The 17034-nt window shown below is 35.9% G+C and overlaps 1 protein-coding gene across 1 annotated transcript in view; it reads right to left on the bottom strand.

Annotated features, from left to right (window-relative positions):
• Positions 1 to 17034, bottom strand: part of hmcn2 (hemicentin 2) — a 149202-nt gene that overhangs the window by 104588 nt on the left and 27580 nt on the right. Inside the window, exons 17-25 of the mRNA XM_082187968.1 lie at positions 14900 to 14995; positions 14688 to 14815; positions 14437 to 14581; positions 13715 to 13827; positions 13021 to 13180; positions 12766 to 12925; positions 7267 to 7394; positions 6716 to 6961; positions 6392 to 6475 (exon numbers count right to left, since the gene is read on the bottom strand). Of these exons, the coding sequence (XP_082044094.1) occupies positions 6392 to 6475; positions 6716 to 6961; positions 7267 to 7394; positions 12766 to 12925; positions 13021 to 13180; positions 13715 to 13827; positions 14437 to 14581; positions 14688 to 14815; positions 14900 to 14995 (1260 nt within the window). The remainder of the gene's footprint in view (positions 1 to 6391; positions 6476 to 6715; positions 6962 to 7266; positions 7395 to 12765; positions 12926 to 13020; positions 13181 to 13714; positions 13828 to 14436; positions 14582 to 14687; positions 14816 to 14899; positions 14996 to 17034) is intronic.

Here is a 17034-nt window from a genome sequence, read left to right as displayed (position 1 = left end):
AACAGATGTGTTATGAACTTTACTAGGTTTAGCTTTAAGTGACGGGGCAGGGGGCAGGGGCTCTTGACCTTGTACTTGTTTTACAGTCATGTCTTAAACCTCCTCAAAAGCCATTTAAGCTGAAATGACAGACACCGAGAAGTGGTTACTTGTGTTTGGTTTCACGCAGAGCACTTTTGATGAAACTCTTCCATGTGACATGCAGAGTCTATAAAATGGTGGAAGGAATATTGTAAGAAAAAAAAGAGGTCCAAAAGTATTTGGACATGTTTGGACGTTCAGACTTAAAGGGATAGTTCACCCAAAAAGTATTCACTCTTCACCAGTATGACTTGCTTTCTTCTGTGACGCTTACGAGAATATACATTGAAGAATGTATCAGTGTTTATCTGTTTATACAACGAAAGTCAGTGTGGTCCAGTCAGTGTAGTTTTGGACCCTATTGACTATCATTGTATGGACAATGCAGGCTCATTGGAATACCGGGCTGGTGACAACATTTCTGAAAAATTACATTACATTGCTTCTTGCACGTTTCACAACACCTTCAAAGTGAAATGTCCAGTGAATGGCTCTAAATGAGCGTTCAGTTTTATCTGATGAACTTGAATCTGGCAACGTTGGTTGCCGTGCGAATCGCAGCAATTCACAAATGAAATGTAAGTGACACTAAAAGGTTAAATCTCTATCGTGTTTGAAATGTATGTACCACCTACACTAAACCTAAACGAGAGTTTAAAAAAGAAGGGAAAATTGACAAAACAATTGAAACATTCTTCAAAATGTCTTATTTTATGTTCCACAAAAGAATGTAAGTCATACAGGTCTGAAACGACATGAGAGTCAGTGAATGATGACAGAAAATATCAAACCAGGAGGCATTCCCTAATGAAAAAAAAGTATACTTTATTGTATTTGAAATATATCCCCTTTTTCAATTGTACATTGCAAACATACTAACAAAAATTGTACTCTCTTTAAATATATTAAAAGTATATTAGCATCATGCTTTTACCTATTTTCACAATACAACTTTTAACACACTTTAAAATAATTGTACTTTAGTATATTTTCTAAAAATATATATTTTAGAAAAATATACTTGATGTGAAAATTCAGTTTATTTTTTAAAAGTGTATTTATTTGCACTTTATTACAAATATATTTTAGGTATATTTTAACTGTGTGCTGGAAATTATCATTGTAACAATGCATTGAAAGTATACTTTCAAAATATATTATAGTATACAATAGTATTTTGTACAAAGTATAGCTACTATAAGCTTTATTTGTCTAATAATGTACATTTGTTATTGAAGACAAAGTATACAATTTGTAGTATTTGGAATAAGCCAAAGGTATTAATGTGCCTATACTTTTTATTCAAATATATCACACCATGATAGCCTCGTGGGCAAGTGCGCCGACGTGCTTCTGGAGACCTGAGTTCGAGTCCCGGCTTGTGGACCTTTCCTGATCCCATCACTCCTCTCTATCTCCCACCTCACTTCCTGTCTAGCTACTGTCCTATCCTAATAAAAGGCGAAAATGGCCAAATTACTTTAAAAAAAAATTATATTTAAGCACACTTATGGTATATTGCTTGTATGTTTCGAAGACACTTGTAATGAATTTGTAATGTACTTGTAACACAAATAAAGTACACTTTAATATCACTAATCAAGCATGTAATTAGTCCCTACACAGGCATAAACTTAAAGTATACTAAGTATACTTGAAGTTGGTCCAATTTAATACACAAAAGTACAATTAATACACTTAATACACTTAAACTAATACACCAATCCATCTCTACAGCACGACTTCACCATCCAGCTAAAGTCATCATTAATCACCCCATCAAGATCGGTCAGAAATCTTGGAGTAACGTTTGATGACCAGCTGACCTTCACAGATCACATTTCAAAGACAGCTCGATCATGCAGGTTTGCACTGCACAACATCAGGAAGATCAGGCCTTTTCTAACTGAGCATGCAACACAACTTATCGTCCAGGCCCTGGTCATCTCTAGGCTTGACTACTGCAATGCTCTTCTGGCTGGACTTCCAGCATGTGCAACCAAACCCCTACAGATGATCCAGAATGCTGCAGCTCGGCTTGTCTTCAACGAGCCCAAGAGGGCCCACGTCACTCCTCTGTTCATCTCTCTGCACTGGCTACCTCTAGCTGCTCGCATCAAGTTCAAGGCACTGACGCTTGCTTACAGAACTATCACAGGCTCAGCTCCCTCCTACTTTCACTCACTCCTACGAGTCTACATCCCTACCAGACACCTACGATCGGTCAATGAGCGACGTCTCGTGGTTCCATCACAGAAAGCCACAAAATCACTTTCCAGAACATTCTCATTCACAGTTCCATGCTGGTGGAACGCTCTCCCCACCCTCATCCGGAATGCAGAATCCCTGACAACATTCAAAAGACAGCTGAAAACCAATCTCTTCCGTGAGCACTTTACCTTATAAAAAAAAAAAAAATAAAAAAAATTTCTTTCCCTTTGAAACATCACTTATCAGGCTTATGCTACTCTGAATAATACCTGAACTTCGTATTTTGAGCACTTCTTGCGTTGTTGTTGCTTTTGCCTCTTTATGATGACTTGCTGAATTCAGTCCTAATTTGTAAGTCGCTTTGGACAAAGGCGTCTGCTAAATGACTAAATGTAAATGTAAATGTAAAGTTATGCTTTACTACAATTTAATTACAACTAAAATATACTTAGTATAAAATTAGTGTCTAGCTGCAAGTATACTTCGCTTTTTTTTTCACCAGGGTTTGCAAATAAATGATGCTGGAGCTTTTCTCAGAACCAACTTTGTTTGAAATAACTTGTAACCAACTGGTACCATCTAAGGTCAAATTGACACAGGTGTCTTATCAGAGTAAGCACAGGTGTAGTTTGTCACATTAACTATGAACTTGATCATTGTTTGACAACCACAAAGTGTATAAATACTTTTTGTCTTCACTTTCTTACAATCTTTTTTTTGGTGAAGTATTTTACTTCAAAAGTGTGTTTGTGCGATCGTATAAATGTCACTTGGTGTAATATTACGTAATTCAAAGACTTTCATACATTTTAAGTGTATCTTAATTGTCCAAATGCTTTTAGGTACACTGTATACAATAAGTCAATTTTTTTTCTGAACAACAAGCCAATCAGAAGTGGAGGGAAGATGCAGAGCAGATGTTTACAGTCATAATGTTTGGATTGATTGTTTTTGTGACTTAAAGAATGATGTGCAGCTGGTCCCGTTTACATTACAGGATAACATTAGGAACAGTTTATTTGTCAGAAATCTCTCGAACAATACTTCAAATGATGCGCGTTATAAAAAGAGGCTTATGTGCGTTCCTTGGGTGGGGTCATGTCTTTCAGTGCGAGCCAGATTAAATGGATCGGTCTGAAAAGGACAGACTTCCTCACTCCTACTCCTTTAGGCACATTTTAAATGTCTTACACACCTGCAGGATTGAGACATTCTATTACAACAAACCAGTATGAATGTTTTGTATAAAGATGTTTAAAAAAATTATTATTTAAGGGCCACTAAAAGCATCAAACAGAATTGCAAAAATAATGATTATTTCCAAACATATAAAAAACATTATGATGCTAGACCGGTGGTTCTCAACCAGGGGGCCGGTGCTCACTATGGGGGCATTCTTAAAATGATTTAAATTTGGTAACATAACCTTAATTAAAATGCTAAAAAGCACAAAAGAAATAAACGGAGCACTTCCAAGAGGGTCCTCACACCATTGGTGCTCGGGCCCTAAATAAAGATCTGGGGCCGGGTTTGGTGTAAGACTTTTTTCAAGCAATAATTGTATCCAACATGGATGCATTAAATTGATCAAAAGTGACAATGAAATTTCTGTTTCAATAAATGTTGTTCTTTTGAACTTTCTATTCATCAAAGAATCCTGATTTCTGAACTATCTCTTTAAAATAATTATATATAGTTTTTATTCATTTCTATTTTAGTTTTATTATTTTAGTTAAACTAAATGGATAAGGCATTAATATGTGCTTTATAAGTACTAATAAACAGCCAATATCCTAGTAATATACATGCTAATAATCTAGTTAACTAGCTAACTAGTTAATAGTGAGAATTGGACCCTAAACTAAAGAGTTACCAAAATGTTTTTTTTAAGGTTTTGATTTAAGTTTTTTAGTTAACTCTAATAACTCTGATCATAACATGATAAGTTCAAATCGACTGTAAAGCTTGTGTTTGGTTTGCTATTTTTCTGTGAAGTGTGATTTTTCGGCACGTCATCTTATTTCACAGACAGACACATTCTCCGAAGCATAATGTTTTCTGTCATCTGCCACCAAACATGCAAGACAGCACAGCCATTTGCACATATTTACAGCCATATCTGTACTAAGTACCTCTCATTAAGAGCAACACAGATGTCTGAAATTCACAGTCACCATAACAACATTAGAGATACAGCACAAATGCAGGAAAACAAACAGCAATTCGGCACAAATTCCAATTAATAGTAAGGATGACTTGACAATCTTTGTTCTGATTCAAGACAGACTGATAACCGCCTCTTTTCTAGCTGTAAAAACGACCCATCAGACCCTGTACTCTCGCTCTTAGCCCTCCTCCTCTCCGCCTGCAACAGTCCCTAATTAGGATTCCTCTCCCAGTGGGCCATCTCATTCAGGAAAGCAGATGTTGCCCACAGAGACAGAGGAGAAGAGTAGTGTTCCAGCTGCTGCTCACACACACACACACACACACACACACACACACACACACACACACACACACACACACACACACACACACACACATCATGTCATATCCGCGACATGCAGGGTTGCCATGGCAGGTTTCCATCAAAACAACACCTATTAGCTTACAGTGTGTACGGGAAGAGCTGGGTATATATCACAGTATAGAGCAGTTCATAAACAGACATAAATTCACACCAAATATCTCTCACTCCAAGCAAGTGAAGGCATTTGACTTCCTCTCCAGGTCTGTTTATGTGAATTGAGTTGTTAAACCTGTACAAAGTGTTACCGAAAGAGGATGTCACCAGCAGCCAAAATGAGGCTGCGCTGAAAAAAGAGACCATATGGTAAGAGACAGCAGAAAAACAAAGAAAAAGACTCCCAAAGAAACCAAGACAGCTTTCAGTACAGCTTTCATCAAATCACTTCCTCACACACACACACATATTTGTTTACTTAGATATCTAAATGGAGTCATACCATAAACTTATTGCTTTTATATAAAGCTAATTATAAGTACTACAGACTGCATTTTATTTTTAGAATTACAAGTATTCCTTTATTTGCTTGCTTGAATTAATGTTACTTCATCATTTGCTAAAATTATTTATATACACTACTGTTCAAAAGTTTGGGGTCATTGTGTTTTTTTGTTTTGTTTGTTTTTCAAATAAATTAAAGGGGACGAATTATGCTCCTTTATACAAGATGCAATGTAAGTCTCAGGTGTCCCAAGAATGTGTCTGTGAAGTATCAGCTCAAAATAATCAATTCTTTTACCATGTTAACATTTTTGAGTTGAAGCAAAAACATGCAATTTTTGTGCATGTATATTTAAATGCAAATGAGCTGCTGCTCTCCGCCCCATCCAGAATAGCGCTGTGCCTTTACAGCTTGTGCTTTGGATACACTGCCAACAACTAACAAAACATCTGTTTGTTTTTCATTATCATCTCTGTCACGATCACACTCACGTGACAATGCAGTTCTTCATCATATCTATCTATCTATCTATCTATCTATCTATCTATCTATCTATCTATATAGAATAAATAGAAATTTCAAAAGAGTATTATATATATATATATATATATATACATACATACATGTTTTCATATTATTTGAATTTGCAGCATGTTTCCATAGCATGCATATAGCATGCTTGTCTATAAACTCACCTCAATTTCAGATCTATTTTGTATGTAATATTTGATACATTCTGCAGCTGAGCCAAAAGTAATGGAAATAAAAGCTGATTTTTTTTTACATAAACCTATGTTCACTGCTGGTTGAGGTGGTTTGGTGCTGGTTTGGTGCTGGTCTTGCTGGTGAACGAGCGCTTGTTCAGCAGCAAAATTAAAAAAGCTGGTAAAGCTGGTTGACAAAAGATGTTTCGCTTGTTAAACAAACTTAGACCACCAACAACTCATGTTTGAATTACATTTAGTCTTTTAGAATACTCTTTTGACTTCCAAAATGATAATAAACCAAACATTAACCCACAGGAGCATAGAAGAAAATACACAACATGTACAGAAATATATCCGAAAACCCAAATCATATGCCGGTGATGACCTAGTTTATGTTATGCTGGTCTCTTCATGACCTACCTCGTGCAGGGCAAGGGATGACCACTCTGCTGTTAGCCACACTCTCAATGATGGTCTCTCCATTTGTCTCAAAATAGGGGCCCTCTGTAACCACATACACATTTCACAAGGTTAAGATAAAAGACCCAAAGCCAAAGGTCAACTTAAGGGTCAAAGAACAGGGATTTGTTTCCATATCCATTGGTGATGCTTACATATAAGTCATGTTTAGTCATCATTTAGATTGGCTAGGGATAATGATTTATTGCCTTCCTAAAATGTTTTGATGAGCAAAGAATTCTTTGTACAATGACAAATGTTCCTAGTTATGCACAACAGACGTACCTAACACTTCCAGGACGATCTCAATGGTATCTTCTCCAGCACTATTCTTGGCTACACAGCTGTACGTCCCGCTGTCCGAGCGCTGGACCGCCTGGATCTTCAGCATCCTGTCACTGCCCACAAGAAGTCTGTTGTGAAACCAGGTGATCTGAGGGCTCGGCTCTCCTTGGACCACACATGGCAACACCACTGTCTGGCCAATCAGAGCTTTAAGAGATGTAGGTCCAGGCTGAATCCTTGGTTTAGCTGTAAGGATAAAACAAGTTAAAAGTCTGGTTTCTTCATTGTTTGGTAGTCAGAAGATTGAGTTCAGTAAGATTTTTTAAAGAAGCCTCTGTATGCTCATTGCTCACCAAAGCTGCATTTATTTAATCAAAAGTGCAGTAAAACAGAAATATTGTGAAATATTATTACAATTTAAAATAAGTGTTTTATTATAGCTGCTTAATTTATTTCTGGTGATATCTTTTTATGTGATTCTGTAATTTCTTTGATTTCATTTATTTTCAAAGTTTTTTCCACAGATAAATCTTGAGATTTTTGGATTGTACCTTGTACTTGCAAATTGTAGGTGAGCGAGACGTTGCCAGCTGGGTTAGCAGCAGAACAGGTGTAGAATTTACTGTCTATCAGCCTGACATCACTAATCTTCAGAGAACCAGACGGCAGAATGGTGAACCTGTGTAAAAAGAGATCAAAGGTCAGGCTCTGAAGTCACAGGAGTTATTTTTAGAGTGAGCATTTCTGTTAAAGAATAATGTTGCATCTCAATTCGACTACTTATACTACGCCCCAAAAATATGTACTCTTTTTGTGAAGAAAAAGTGCATACTTTTGAGTGTGTAGCAGAAGAGTAGATAAGCTTTGGGACATACTATCACATCATAATATTGCTAGTTACATAGTTACGTGCATCCTGTCACCGAAAACCGGCCTGTCAATCATCTTGTCACTGTAAAAACCCTCCACATTTCCCTCCACATCGTTTTATCATGAGATCCCACCCCCTATGGGCAGATTGAAAACATGTGGAACTAGCTCCTACTACTGGCTGTAGTCTCTAGCCTCTGGCCAAAAAAGCCTCCGATGACGCAAAATGATGATTTTTGCATCATCTGAGGTTTTTTTCCAGACACACATGCAGAAATCTCTCGTCTCAGGGGGACTTGAGGGAGGGAAGCACGCTCATTCGAAAATACTACCGGGTTTCTACTGATACAAAGCTTAATGCTAATCGGTGAAGTATCCCTTTAATCCACCTCTCCAGCGCAATGGGTTGTGGGCAATATGGACTTGGACTCACTTGGACTTTTGGCATACTCTTTTAAACATACTATTCTTTGGAACACACTTATTCTAATCTCACATACTATTAAGGATGGATACTATGCACATTGGGACGCAATGTAAGTGTTCTGTATATGAATGTGTGGACTTGTGCATATGCACACAGCTTTCTAACTTGCACAATTGAAACCAATTGAGAAAATCAGCTTGGTTTCATTTGGACTGCAGTCTTTTGAACATTTGCTTAGCAACTTTATTATGGTAACCTAAATACAAATACAACTAATAAATCTGAAACAAAACTACAAGCTACTATATTCAACAAACCCCATTTGGGACAAACTACTCCACCTCCCACAATTTTTCTCACTAGTCTTGCACATGTGAACTAATGAGGTCACTAAACAGTAGATCACCAAGGTCACTAAATAGTGGATCACAGTCAAGATATGTACCCAAGATTGGCTTTACACAGACTATACATAATCATGTGAAAAACAAAAATCAGATCTTTGTTTTAATTATTTCTGATTCTATGCTAGACTAAGCATTAGTCTAGGGGAGATTTTTGACTTTCTCTTTCGTTCTTTCTGTACAAGGCATTATGTCTGCCAACTTGAATATTTATAATGAATATTTCTGAAATAGCATCAGTTTTGAAGTGAGTGTTTCTTTATTTGAGGTCTTAACTGTTTACACTCCAAGGCGTGATCTTCGCTCCTCTGACTCTGGCCTTCTGACTATTCCCTTAACTTTGAGACAGCATAGAAGTAACATTTAAAAGCGCTATATAAAATAAAGTTTATTATTAATATTATTATTATTTCTTCTTTTTTATTTTAACAAACCATTATGATTGGCAACTTGAAAATGTAGTATGAAATGCATTGCATTTGCAATTTGTGCATTTCTTAGCTATACAACTTGCACCTAAAACATGAATGACAAAAAAGATTTAGATTTAGATTTACCTTCTTAAATATATGTGGTTACACAACAATATACAACATTTTATTTTTAGATTAGTTCAAACTCCCCCAGCAAATTCCAACAAACAGCAGATTCTGGATGGATCAGTATGTACACCATGTTGGGGCAGTTTGAACCAGCCTGTAGAAACACATGTGCACACTGGCAGATTTGGACTGTGGGTAATTAGGGTAATCAGGAGTTCCGGTTACGGAATCAGGAGAGAAAGAGAAAGAGAAAGAAAAAAAATGAGAAAGAAGCAAAAAAAAAGGCTCTTTTTAAAAAAAAAAGCAGTTCACACAGTTAAAGCTCCAAACTTTAAGGTTAAAGCAAGCACTGGTGCCCCCTGACATCCCCACAGCCACCCGATTCTAGATTAAACACACTTTCCACACATAATCTTCTTTCCTGTGTGGCAGATGTCTCTGGAGTGGCGTGTTATTCTCGTCAGGCAGACTGAGACGTTGACATGCTGTTTTATGAGACAGGAAGCTCCTGGAGACTCAAACATTATGCAGGCTACACTTCTTCCTATGTGACTATCATTCAAAACACACACACACATTCACAGGTCTGATACCTTGTCTTACCAGGAACAGTGCCTTAATGTTCCAGTAATTCCCAACTTTTACAGACAGACCCTATTACCTAATCCTAAAGCTGTCATCCACTCATCCTTGCAATACCTGTCAACTGCATCCCTCTGACTAATGCCATCAACATTCTTTAGCTCTATCTAAAAACCCCCAGCATGCTCTAATTCTGATCCCTACACCTCTAGCCCCACTGTAATCATCAGTTTACCGTTTCGGAAATACATCAACTTCGGCGTAATGAACTTTACATCTGTTTTCCATTTAACTCCAAGTGATTTTAAACCTTGCACCTCTAACGATTGATAGATGTGAGTCCACAGGACCTTCATAATGACCGGGGTTAAAAAAAAAAATGTTTTTCCAACACGTGCTCTTACAGGTTTTTGATCAGATCTTAATTTGATAAAGCTGAAACCATTAAAGGAATAATCTGGGCACAATAGGTAAGGTGTGATCAGATAAGTAAATGTCAGCAAAAATTTGCATGCAAAATGTTCTATTGTTAACAATGTAGAGATGTAGCTCACAAATAGGTTACTTTCTAACCAAGATGCTTTCTGTTGTTCAAAGAGGAAAAAATCATGTGACCAACTTGAAACTGTTGAAAAATCTGCATGGGGAACTTTTCGCCCTCACGCAAAAGTCCAGATTGCAGCTAGAATGACTATATTTCGCCAGCGAAATTTCACTGAGCAATGGTAAATGTGACATTATTTAAGTTAAAAAAGTTCAGTCAAGGGCATTAACTGATTTTTTTTTGCAATGAGTCTGTTGTTTGATTAACATTAAAATCACAGAGAGCAGATATTGGGTAGAATATTAGGCTGCTGTCAATTTAAGACATAATGCACAGATCCAATACTGATAATGTACACATCACACATACATGTAAAGCTCAGCAGGCAATGAAATGATATCTGCGTTAAACTTATTTAACTCAATTACAGCTGAATGTAATCATACAATTTACTAGCCATTGGCTAATTAAAGACTTTTTTAGTCCCCTCTTGTGAAATTTGGTCCCATACGCAAGTGATTTACTCGCATTGTAGAGGGTTGTGTCTATTTGTGTCTTTTATGTTTGTGAATTGAATCACATGTGATTCTGCTAAATTGCCCTGTGAAAGGACAATAAAGATTTACTCATTCATGTATTGTTTGAGCTGTAAAGCTGTTTATAGGGTTAGTTCACCCAAATATTTTAACACAAATGAAGATCTTTTTAATGAAATCTGAGAGCTTTCTGTCCCTCCATTGACAGCCTACACAAAAAACACTTTTAAGCCCCAGAAAGTAAAAGTAAAGACATCATTGAAGTAATCCATGTGACTCCAGTATTTTAACCTCAGTTTTATGTCTTAACCCACTTTATTTACAAAATATTCATCTCTGACGTGTCATCATTTTAAATTATTGTTTTAGGGTTTACATTTATGTAATCAAGGCAACAAAGTTGTAAAATTGGATATTGTCACAAGGCTGAAGAGGATGAAGATGGTCAACAGGATTATAAAACAAACAAGGTTTTATTAAACTAGATACTAAAAGGTAGCAAACATAATAGCGCGTGTAACGCACACACAAACAACAACCGACAATTAAAGACTGAACACAGAGGAACTAAATACACAGAGGTATCGAACTAAATGATGTGCAGCTGTGGTGGAAGATTAGTGTTCATGGGAACAGATTAATGGCGGGAAACAAAGACAAAGAAACTTGACTGATGACAACAAACTGGAAGTCCATGAAAATAAAACTAAAGATAAGTGAGTCCAGATAACCGTGACTGATATAACCTTGCACAGAAAAGGTTAGTGTGTGTTTTTTTCTCATTAAAATGATGTTAACATGCATATTGTTTATGTCTTATGTCTATACTACTGAAACAGTGAGTACTTTGTAATGTTACGAGTGCCTCATATAACCCAGATTTTTGTAACCCAAATGCTGTTGATTAAACTAAACTTGTATTGAACCCAAAATATTCCTTTAAAAGCAGGCAAAATGTCAACTGTAGCTAGTATGAGACAGTCTTATCTCCATTTACTTTCCTATGTTACATCATTGTACTTTATACAATTAAAAACACTCCAACACTCTCAAACATGAAATGCTGAGACAAGATGCTTGCAGATGAATTGGTTTTAACTTAAGCCAAATAAATGCAAAGCATCAGTCCATCAAGGTGAAATCTAATGTGTCTCCTTTGTAACAGAGCACCAGTGGCTCTTGTTGAAGCCTAGCTGGCTCTTGTTCTTGTCCAGGGGAGTTAGAATGAGGTAAGAGAAGTCAGCTGGGGTGAATTTTGACACAGCTGAAGCCTTTTATAGATGGCTACATCACCACATCAGGGCCCATTTTTTCTCAGCAAGAAAACTTCATCACTCATCAGGACACATTTTTGCCATTTATTATGTAGTATAACACTGCTCTAAAAGCAAATACCGTGCAAATGATTTCGGTTAAAAATACCACATCATTTTTGGCTTTGTGAACCGGGTTTTGTGACATTGTCAAGAGTTAGAAACACAATTAAGGAGCACTTCCATCACATTTGGCCTTTAGTCTTTCAGCATGTTAACTAGGTTTTTTTTGTGTGCAAATCTTTAAATAAAATATTAAAACATACAGAAAAGCAGGCAGCTTTGTGTCCAAACTGTGTCAGAATTGTTTAACATTTCTTTTCACAATTTTGTACCTAAATATTTTTTCTATTATTACACACTTTGGGTAATAATTTGAGTAAATGATGACAGAATTTTAATCTTTGGGTGAAAAAACAAAGTAATAAGAAAGGGTGAATAAATCATGTCAGAATTTAATTGTTTTGATGAACTATTTAGGGTGAATGTTTAGGCACATCAAAACTATTTTTAATATGGGTAAAATATGACAAGTGAGCTCAGCATTTCAGGACAATATGTGGGTTAAATGAGAAAATGTGGAAAAAATACACTACAGTTCAAAAGTTTGGAGTCTATAATATTATTAAATGTTTTTAAACAGGTCTCTTCTGCTCTTATGCGAAGCTGAATTTTCAGCAGCCATTACTCCAGTCTTCAGTGCCACATGATCCTTCAATATGCTGATATGGTGCTCAAGACATATTTTTGTATGATAGTGTATGTTATAATTACCGTAGTCAATTAATGTAATGAATATGGTGTGTGACAGGATTGGTTATTATGATCTTACCAGGCCGTGACAGGAGGTATGGGCTGCCCATTTCTGCTCCAAGTCACCAGAGGTGTAGGACTTCCATGAACTTCACATGGAAGGATGACTTCTGATCCAACCTCAGCTGCCATTTTAACCGTCGCCTTTGACCCATCAACACCAACAATTCGTGGTTTGCCTATCGAAATGAGAGACTCCGTTAGAAAATTCTTAAAAAGCTATTTGTTTTGGAGTAAATCATCAAAAACGACTTATATTCATGAGATTCCTCACTGTTAACACTCAGATGCATCTCTCTGCTGGTGTAGCCCACTGCACTGGTGGCGGTGCAGATATAGACTCCTGCATCTTCTGCCCTGGGACTGGGGATGTACAGACTCCCATCAGCTGCCTCAAGAGGTGCTGATACAGGCCTGTTTGAGGGATCTCGACCCTGGGGAGAGAAGGATATGGCAGATAACCTGAACACCTCGAAACAAGCATTCTGGTCTGAAGGGAAGATTTGAATGCACATCCTGTCCAAAACCTTTGAAGCGGCTTCTCGGGTTACCAGGAATCAGGCATTCCTCATGCATATCCCCCATCCCCTTTTTGCTCTGAAACAAGATGGCTTTAGCAGACCTTCTTTCATGTGACCAGAATAGCAATTTACATGCCTACAGTGGATACTGCGGACAATACACTCCCAATCTATCGTGTTGTGAAACAGCGGTGGAAAACTTAACTTCCCATGACAGGGGCAGGCGGACGTGAGCTTACATCCGTTTGAAAGGCAATTGGGAAAGCAATGCATCAAGGACGAATGGGCTGCATCAGCATTTCTCCTGCTTCCATTAGGCTAAATTATTCCAGCTAACTGTTTCACACAATGCAATCAGTTACTATCTGTCACTGCTGGGATGGTGACACAGCCAGAAGCACTATTACTGAAAATAGGGGCCACAGTAAAGTGATCAGGGTGATGTACCTTGGACCAGATGATGGTGGGTTTGGGGATGCCACTTGGTTCACAGGACAGGGAGATGGGTGTGCCCTCGTTGGCTGTGTAGTGAAGGGGACCAGCCTTGATATCAGGAGGGGCTGGAAAAGTAGGTCAGAATAGCAGCTGTTCACAAGGCCTTAACAACCAGCGGTTCACAATTAGAACTTCGCCAAAGATACTTCACAAGGAATCCAGCTTATCACTTCTAAATATGAATCTCTAATATTAGCACCTATTTCAGCTTCATTAGGGACCACATGAGTTACTGTAATGCCAAAAATTCTTAATATGTGTTTTTGTTTTTCAGTAAAAATAAAAACACGCTTAAGATGGGACTTGTTTAGCCATAAATAAATAGAATATATAAAGCTGTAAATCTATGTATATTCATCTGAACTCTGCAACAAAAAAATCATTTTATTAATCAGTATTTTTGTATGTTTTTCAATAAAAATATTTAAAATAATTTGTTTTCAGAGAATACATACTTAATTGTATTATGTATAAACCTCAATAATGTTTTTACGTTTATGCTTAAAACCTGCCATAAAAAAATAAATAAAAAAATTAAATAAAATATTTGGAGCGTTTATTATGTTATACATTTTTGTTTCTCAAGTAAATTTAAATGTTATATATATATATATATATATATATATATATGAAAATCAATTATACTCAATTGTAAAAATGTCCTGCCCACTAACATTGAACTTCCACTGTGACGGTAATATTGGCTGATCCTGCTACATTGATAGCGGTGCACACGTATGTCCCCGCATCATCAGGTACAGTTCTGTCCACATGTAGACTGCCGTCACTCCTTAGAAAGACTCTTCCACCAACACGCACCTAGAGACAGGATGATCATACAATAAAAACATAAGCATGAACACAACACATACATTTTCCGGTAATTTCGATTTCGCTCCTAAGAAGCGTCTCTCTCGTTACTCACTTGTTTTCCATTGTGCGTCCAGACTCTCTCGGGAAGAGGAATTCCATCTAATAACATACAGGGAAGGTTCAAAGGCTGACCGGTCATCGCTGTGACAGCTGGTGCACCTTGAACTAATAACGGTGGTTCTGTAAACAGGACAGATAATTACAGTGAGACTTTATGGTCAGATTATTTGTGATATTGATGAGAAGAACAGCACATTTCCATACCTAAGCCAGTAACAGTGACTCTAGTTAGTGCCTTGATGGATCCAAACTGGTTTTTGGCCTCGCAAACATAAACACCTTCATCATCAACCCAAACACCTGGAGGGATCAGAACAATGCTGATTAGAACATAAAAGACTCTTTTGTAATGGATCTCATAAACATCTAATTTCATACTTTAGTCATTATCAAACCATTAAGCTTAATTACGGCTTAATTATGTGAAAGAGATGTGATATCAGTAATCAGCTCACATATGGATGTGTTTGTGTGTTTTTGTTTTTGGTAATGGCTTTACTTCATTAATAAAGTGCCATCTTGACCTTAGTATCAAAGAATACAAACAACACAAAACAATCAGTCAACAATGTTACTATTTTAACAAAACACACAAATAATAAGCCACAACCTATAAGATTTTACTCACTCATGACAACACATTTTGAAATCATATAGAAATACAGATAAAGCCGCTCATTTGTAAGAGAGATGCACAATATATACAGTAACCATATCAGTTGTCTTCTGATATTAGAGATTTATCAAGGGAAATGTAGTAACCAATAACAAAATGGATATTTAAATTATGGATGCTCATTTTCCCAATTTTGAACCATTGATCATTTAACACTCACTTTAATATATATACACAAAGTAACATAATTAACAACAAACAATAAAACATTATTATTATTTAATTTAATCTTTTTATAATCTTATAAAAATATTTTTAGTACATTTCATTTTATTTATTTTATAATTTATAATTTATAATATTAAGAATAATAAGAATGTAATAAATAAGAATGTAATAATGCATTCAATTATTATTATTTTTACACTGAGGTTACCTTTGTCAAAATCTAACACAAATTAACATTATTAACAATAAACAATAGCCATAAAAATAATTATTATTATATGAATTTCTTTAGAATATGTCTTACATTTTATAATGTATAATATAAAAACATTATTATTAAATGTAATTAACTTTACAATTATTTAATTATTAATTTAATTAATTATTTTCATGTTATGGCATATTACTGATAAACTGCATTCTTATTTTGTATAAATACATTAAAAATAAAACACTAAAAACTAAAACCAAAATGTGTGTTATTAAATTATTATTAAATGTAATAACTGTTAAATGTAATCTTTAGCAAGTCTCAAAATGAGTATCAACTTATTTTAGTTTTTAGTGATGTATTTATGTATTTATACAAAATAAATGTATTCAGGGAACCATGATTAAAAATTCAGTCATCTGCCATAACATGAAAATAATTATGACATTTTTGTTTTGGATAGAATTTTTTAATTGGCGCATTCCTAATTTTATTTCACGACAGTTTTCTACCTTATGGTTCTATAAAAATGTATGTTACAGATGATGTCTTGAATTTAAAAGTTTACATTTTTTAAAGTAAACTTTAAAAGTAGCCATCTATTATGATTAATGTTTGTTGATGACACACATTTGCAAGCTTGTTAGAGATATTAACCATTTGAGTTTTTAGATTTGTTCAAAACTCGTTCAACTCTTGCCGCTGTTGGGAATTTTGGACTAAACAGAGAATTTATGGCATTGTTGATTTGCTTCTATTTACAACCCAGCTATTAATTCCATTGTGATGACAGTTCTGACTTCATCTGTTATCCACTCTTGTTTGAGACCATTACGCACACACTTTATATACAGCTTATTTGAAACAACAAAACTGTTGTAATGAATATTGTGCAACACTTTGCATGTGTGAAATTTACACAATAGTCATTTGCACACAGTGGTAGCTGTTGAAATGGTTTTAAATAGTATAAATCAATGTTACATGTGGCATTACATTTGTTTGCAAGTATGTGTGTGTTATGTGTATATGCAGTGCTATGTGAGTAAGAATGATCTCAAGTTTTCAGGCCTGTATAAACGCACACACTCTCAAAGGCAGACAGGGACAGCCCAGCAGGGAACAGGGAACATTCTCAGAACTTTGGCAAATGTTCTGGTAAGGTTCTCTTAAAGTTATGAACAAACATTCTTCCAGTAACATTAATTGAATGCTTGTTCAAAGTTGCCTATCTGTCAGTCACTTTTGTGCTGTTGTGTCGAGACTGACATTAGGAGTCACTCT

Source organism: Leuciscus leuciscus (assembly GCF_965113295.1).
Source record: "Leuciscus leuciscus genome assembly, chromosome: 13".
NCBI classification, from domain to species: Eukaryota; Metazoa; Chordata; class Actinopteri; order Cypriniformes; family Leuciscidae; genus Leuciscus; species Leuciscus leuciscus.
Note: the sequence above shows the minus strand (reverse complement) of the source record. Positions and strands in the feature narration are given on the sequence as shown.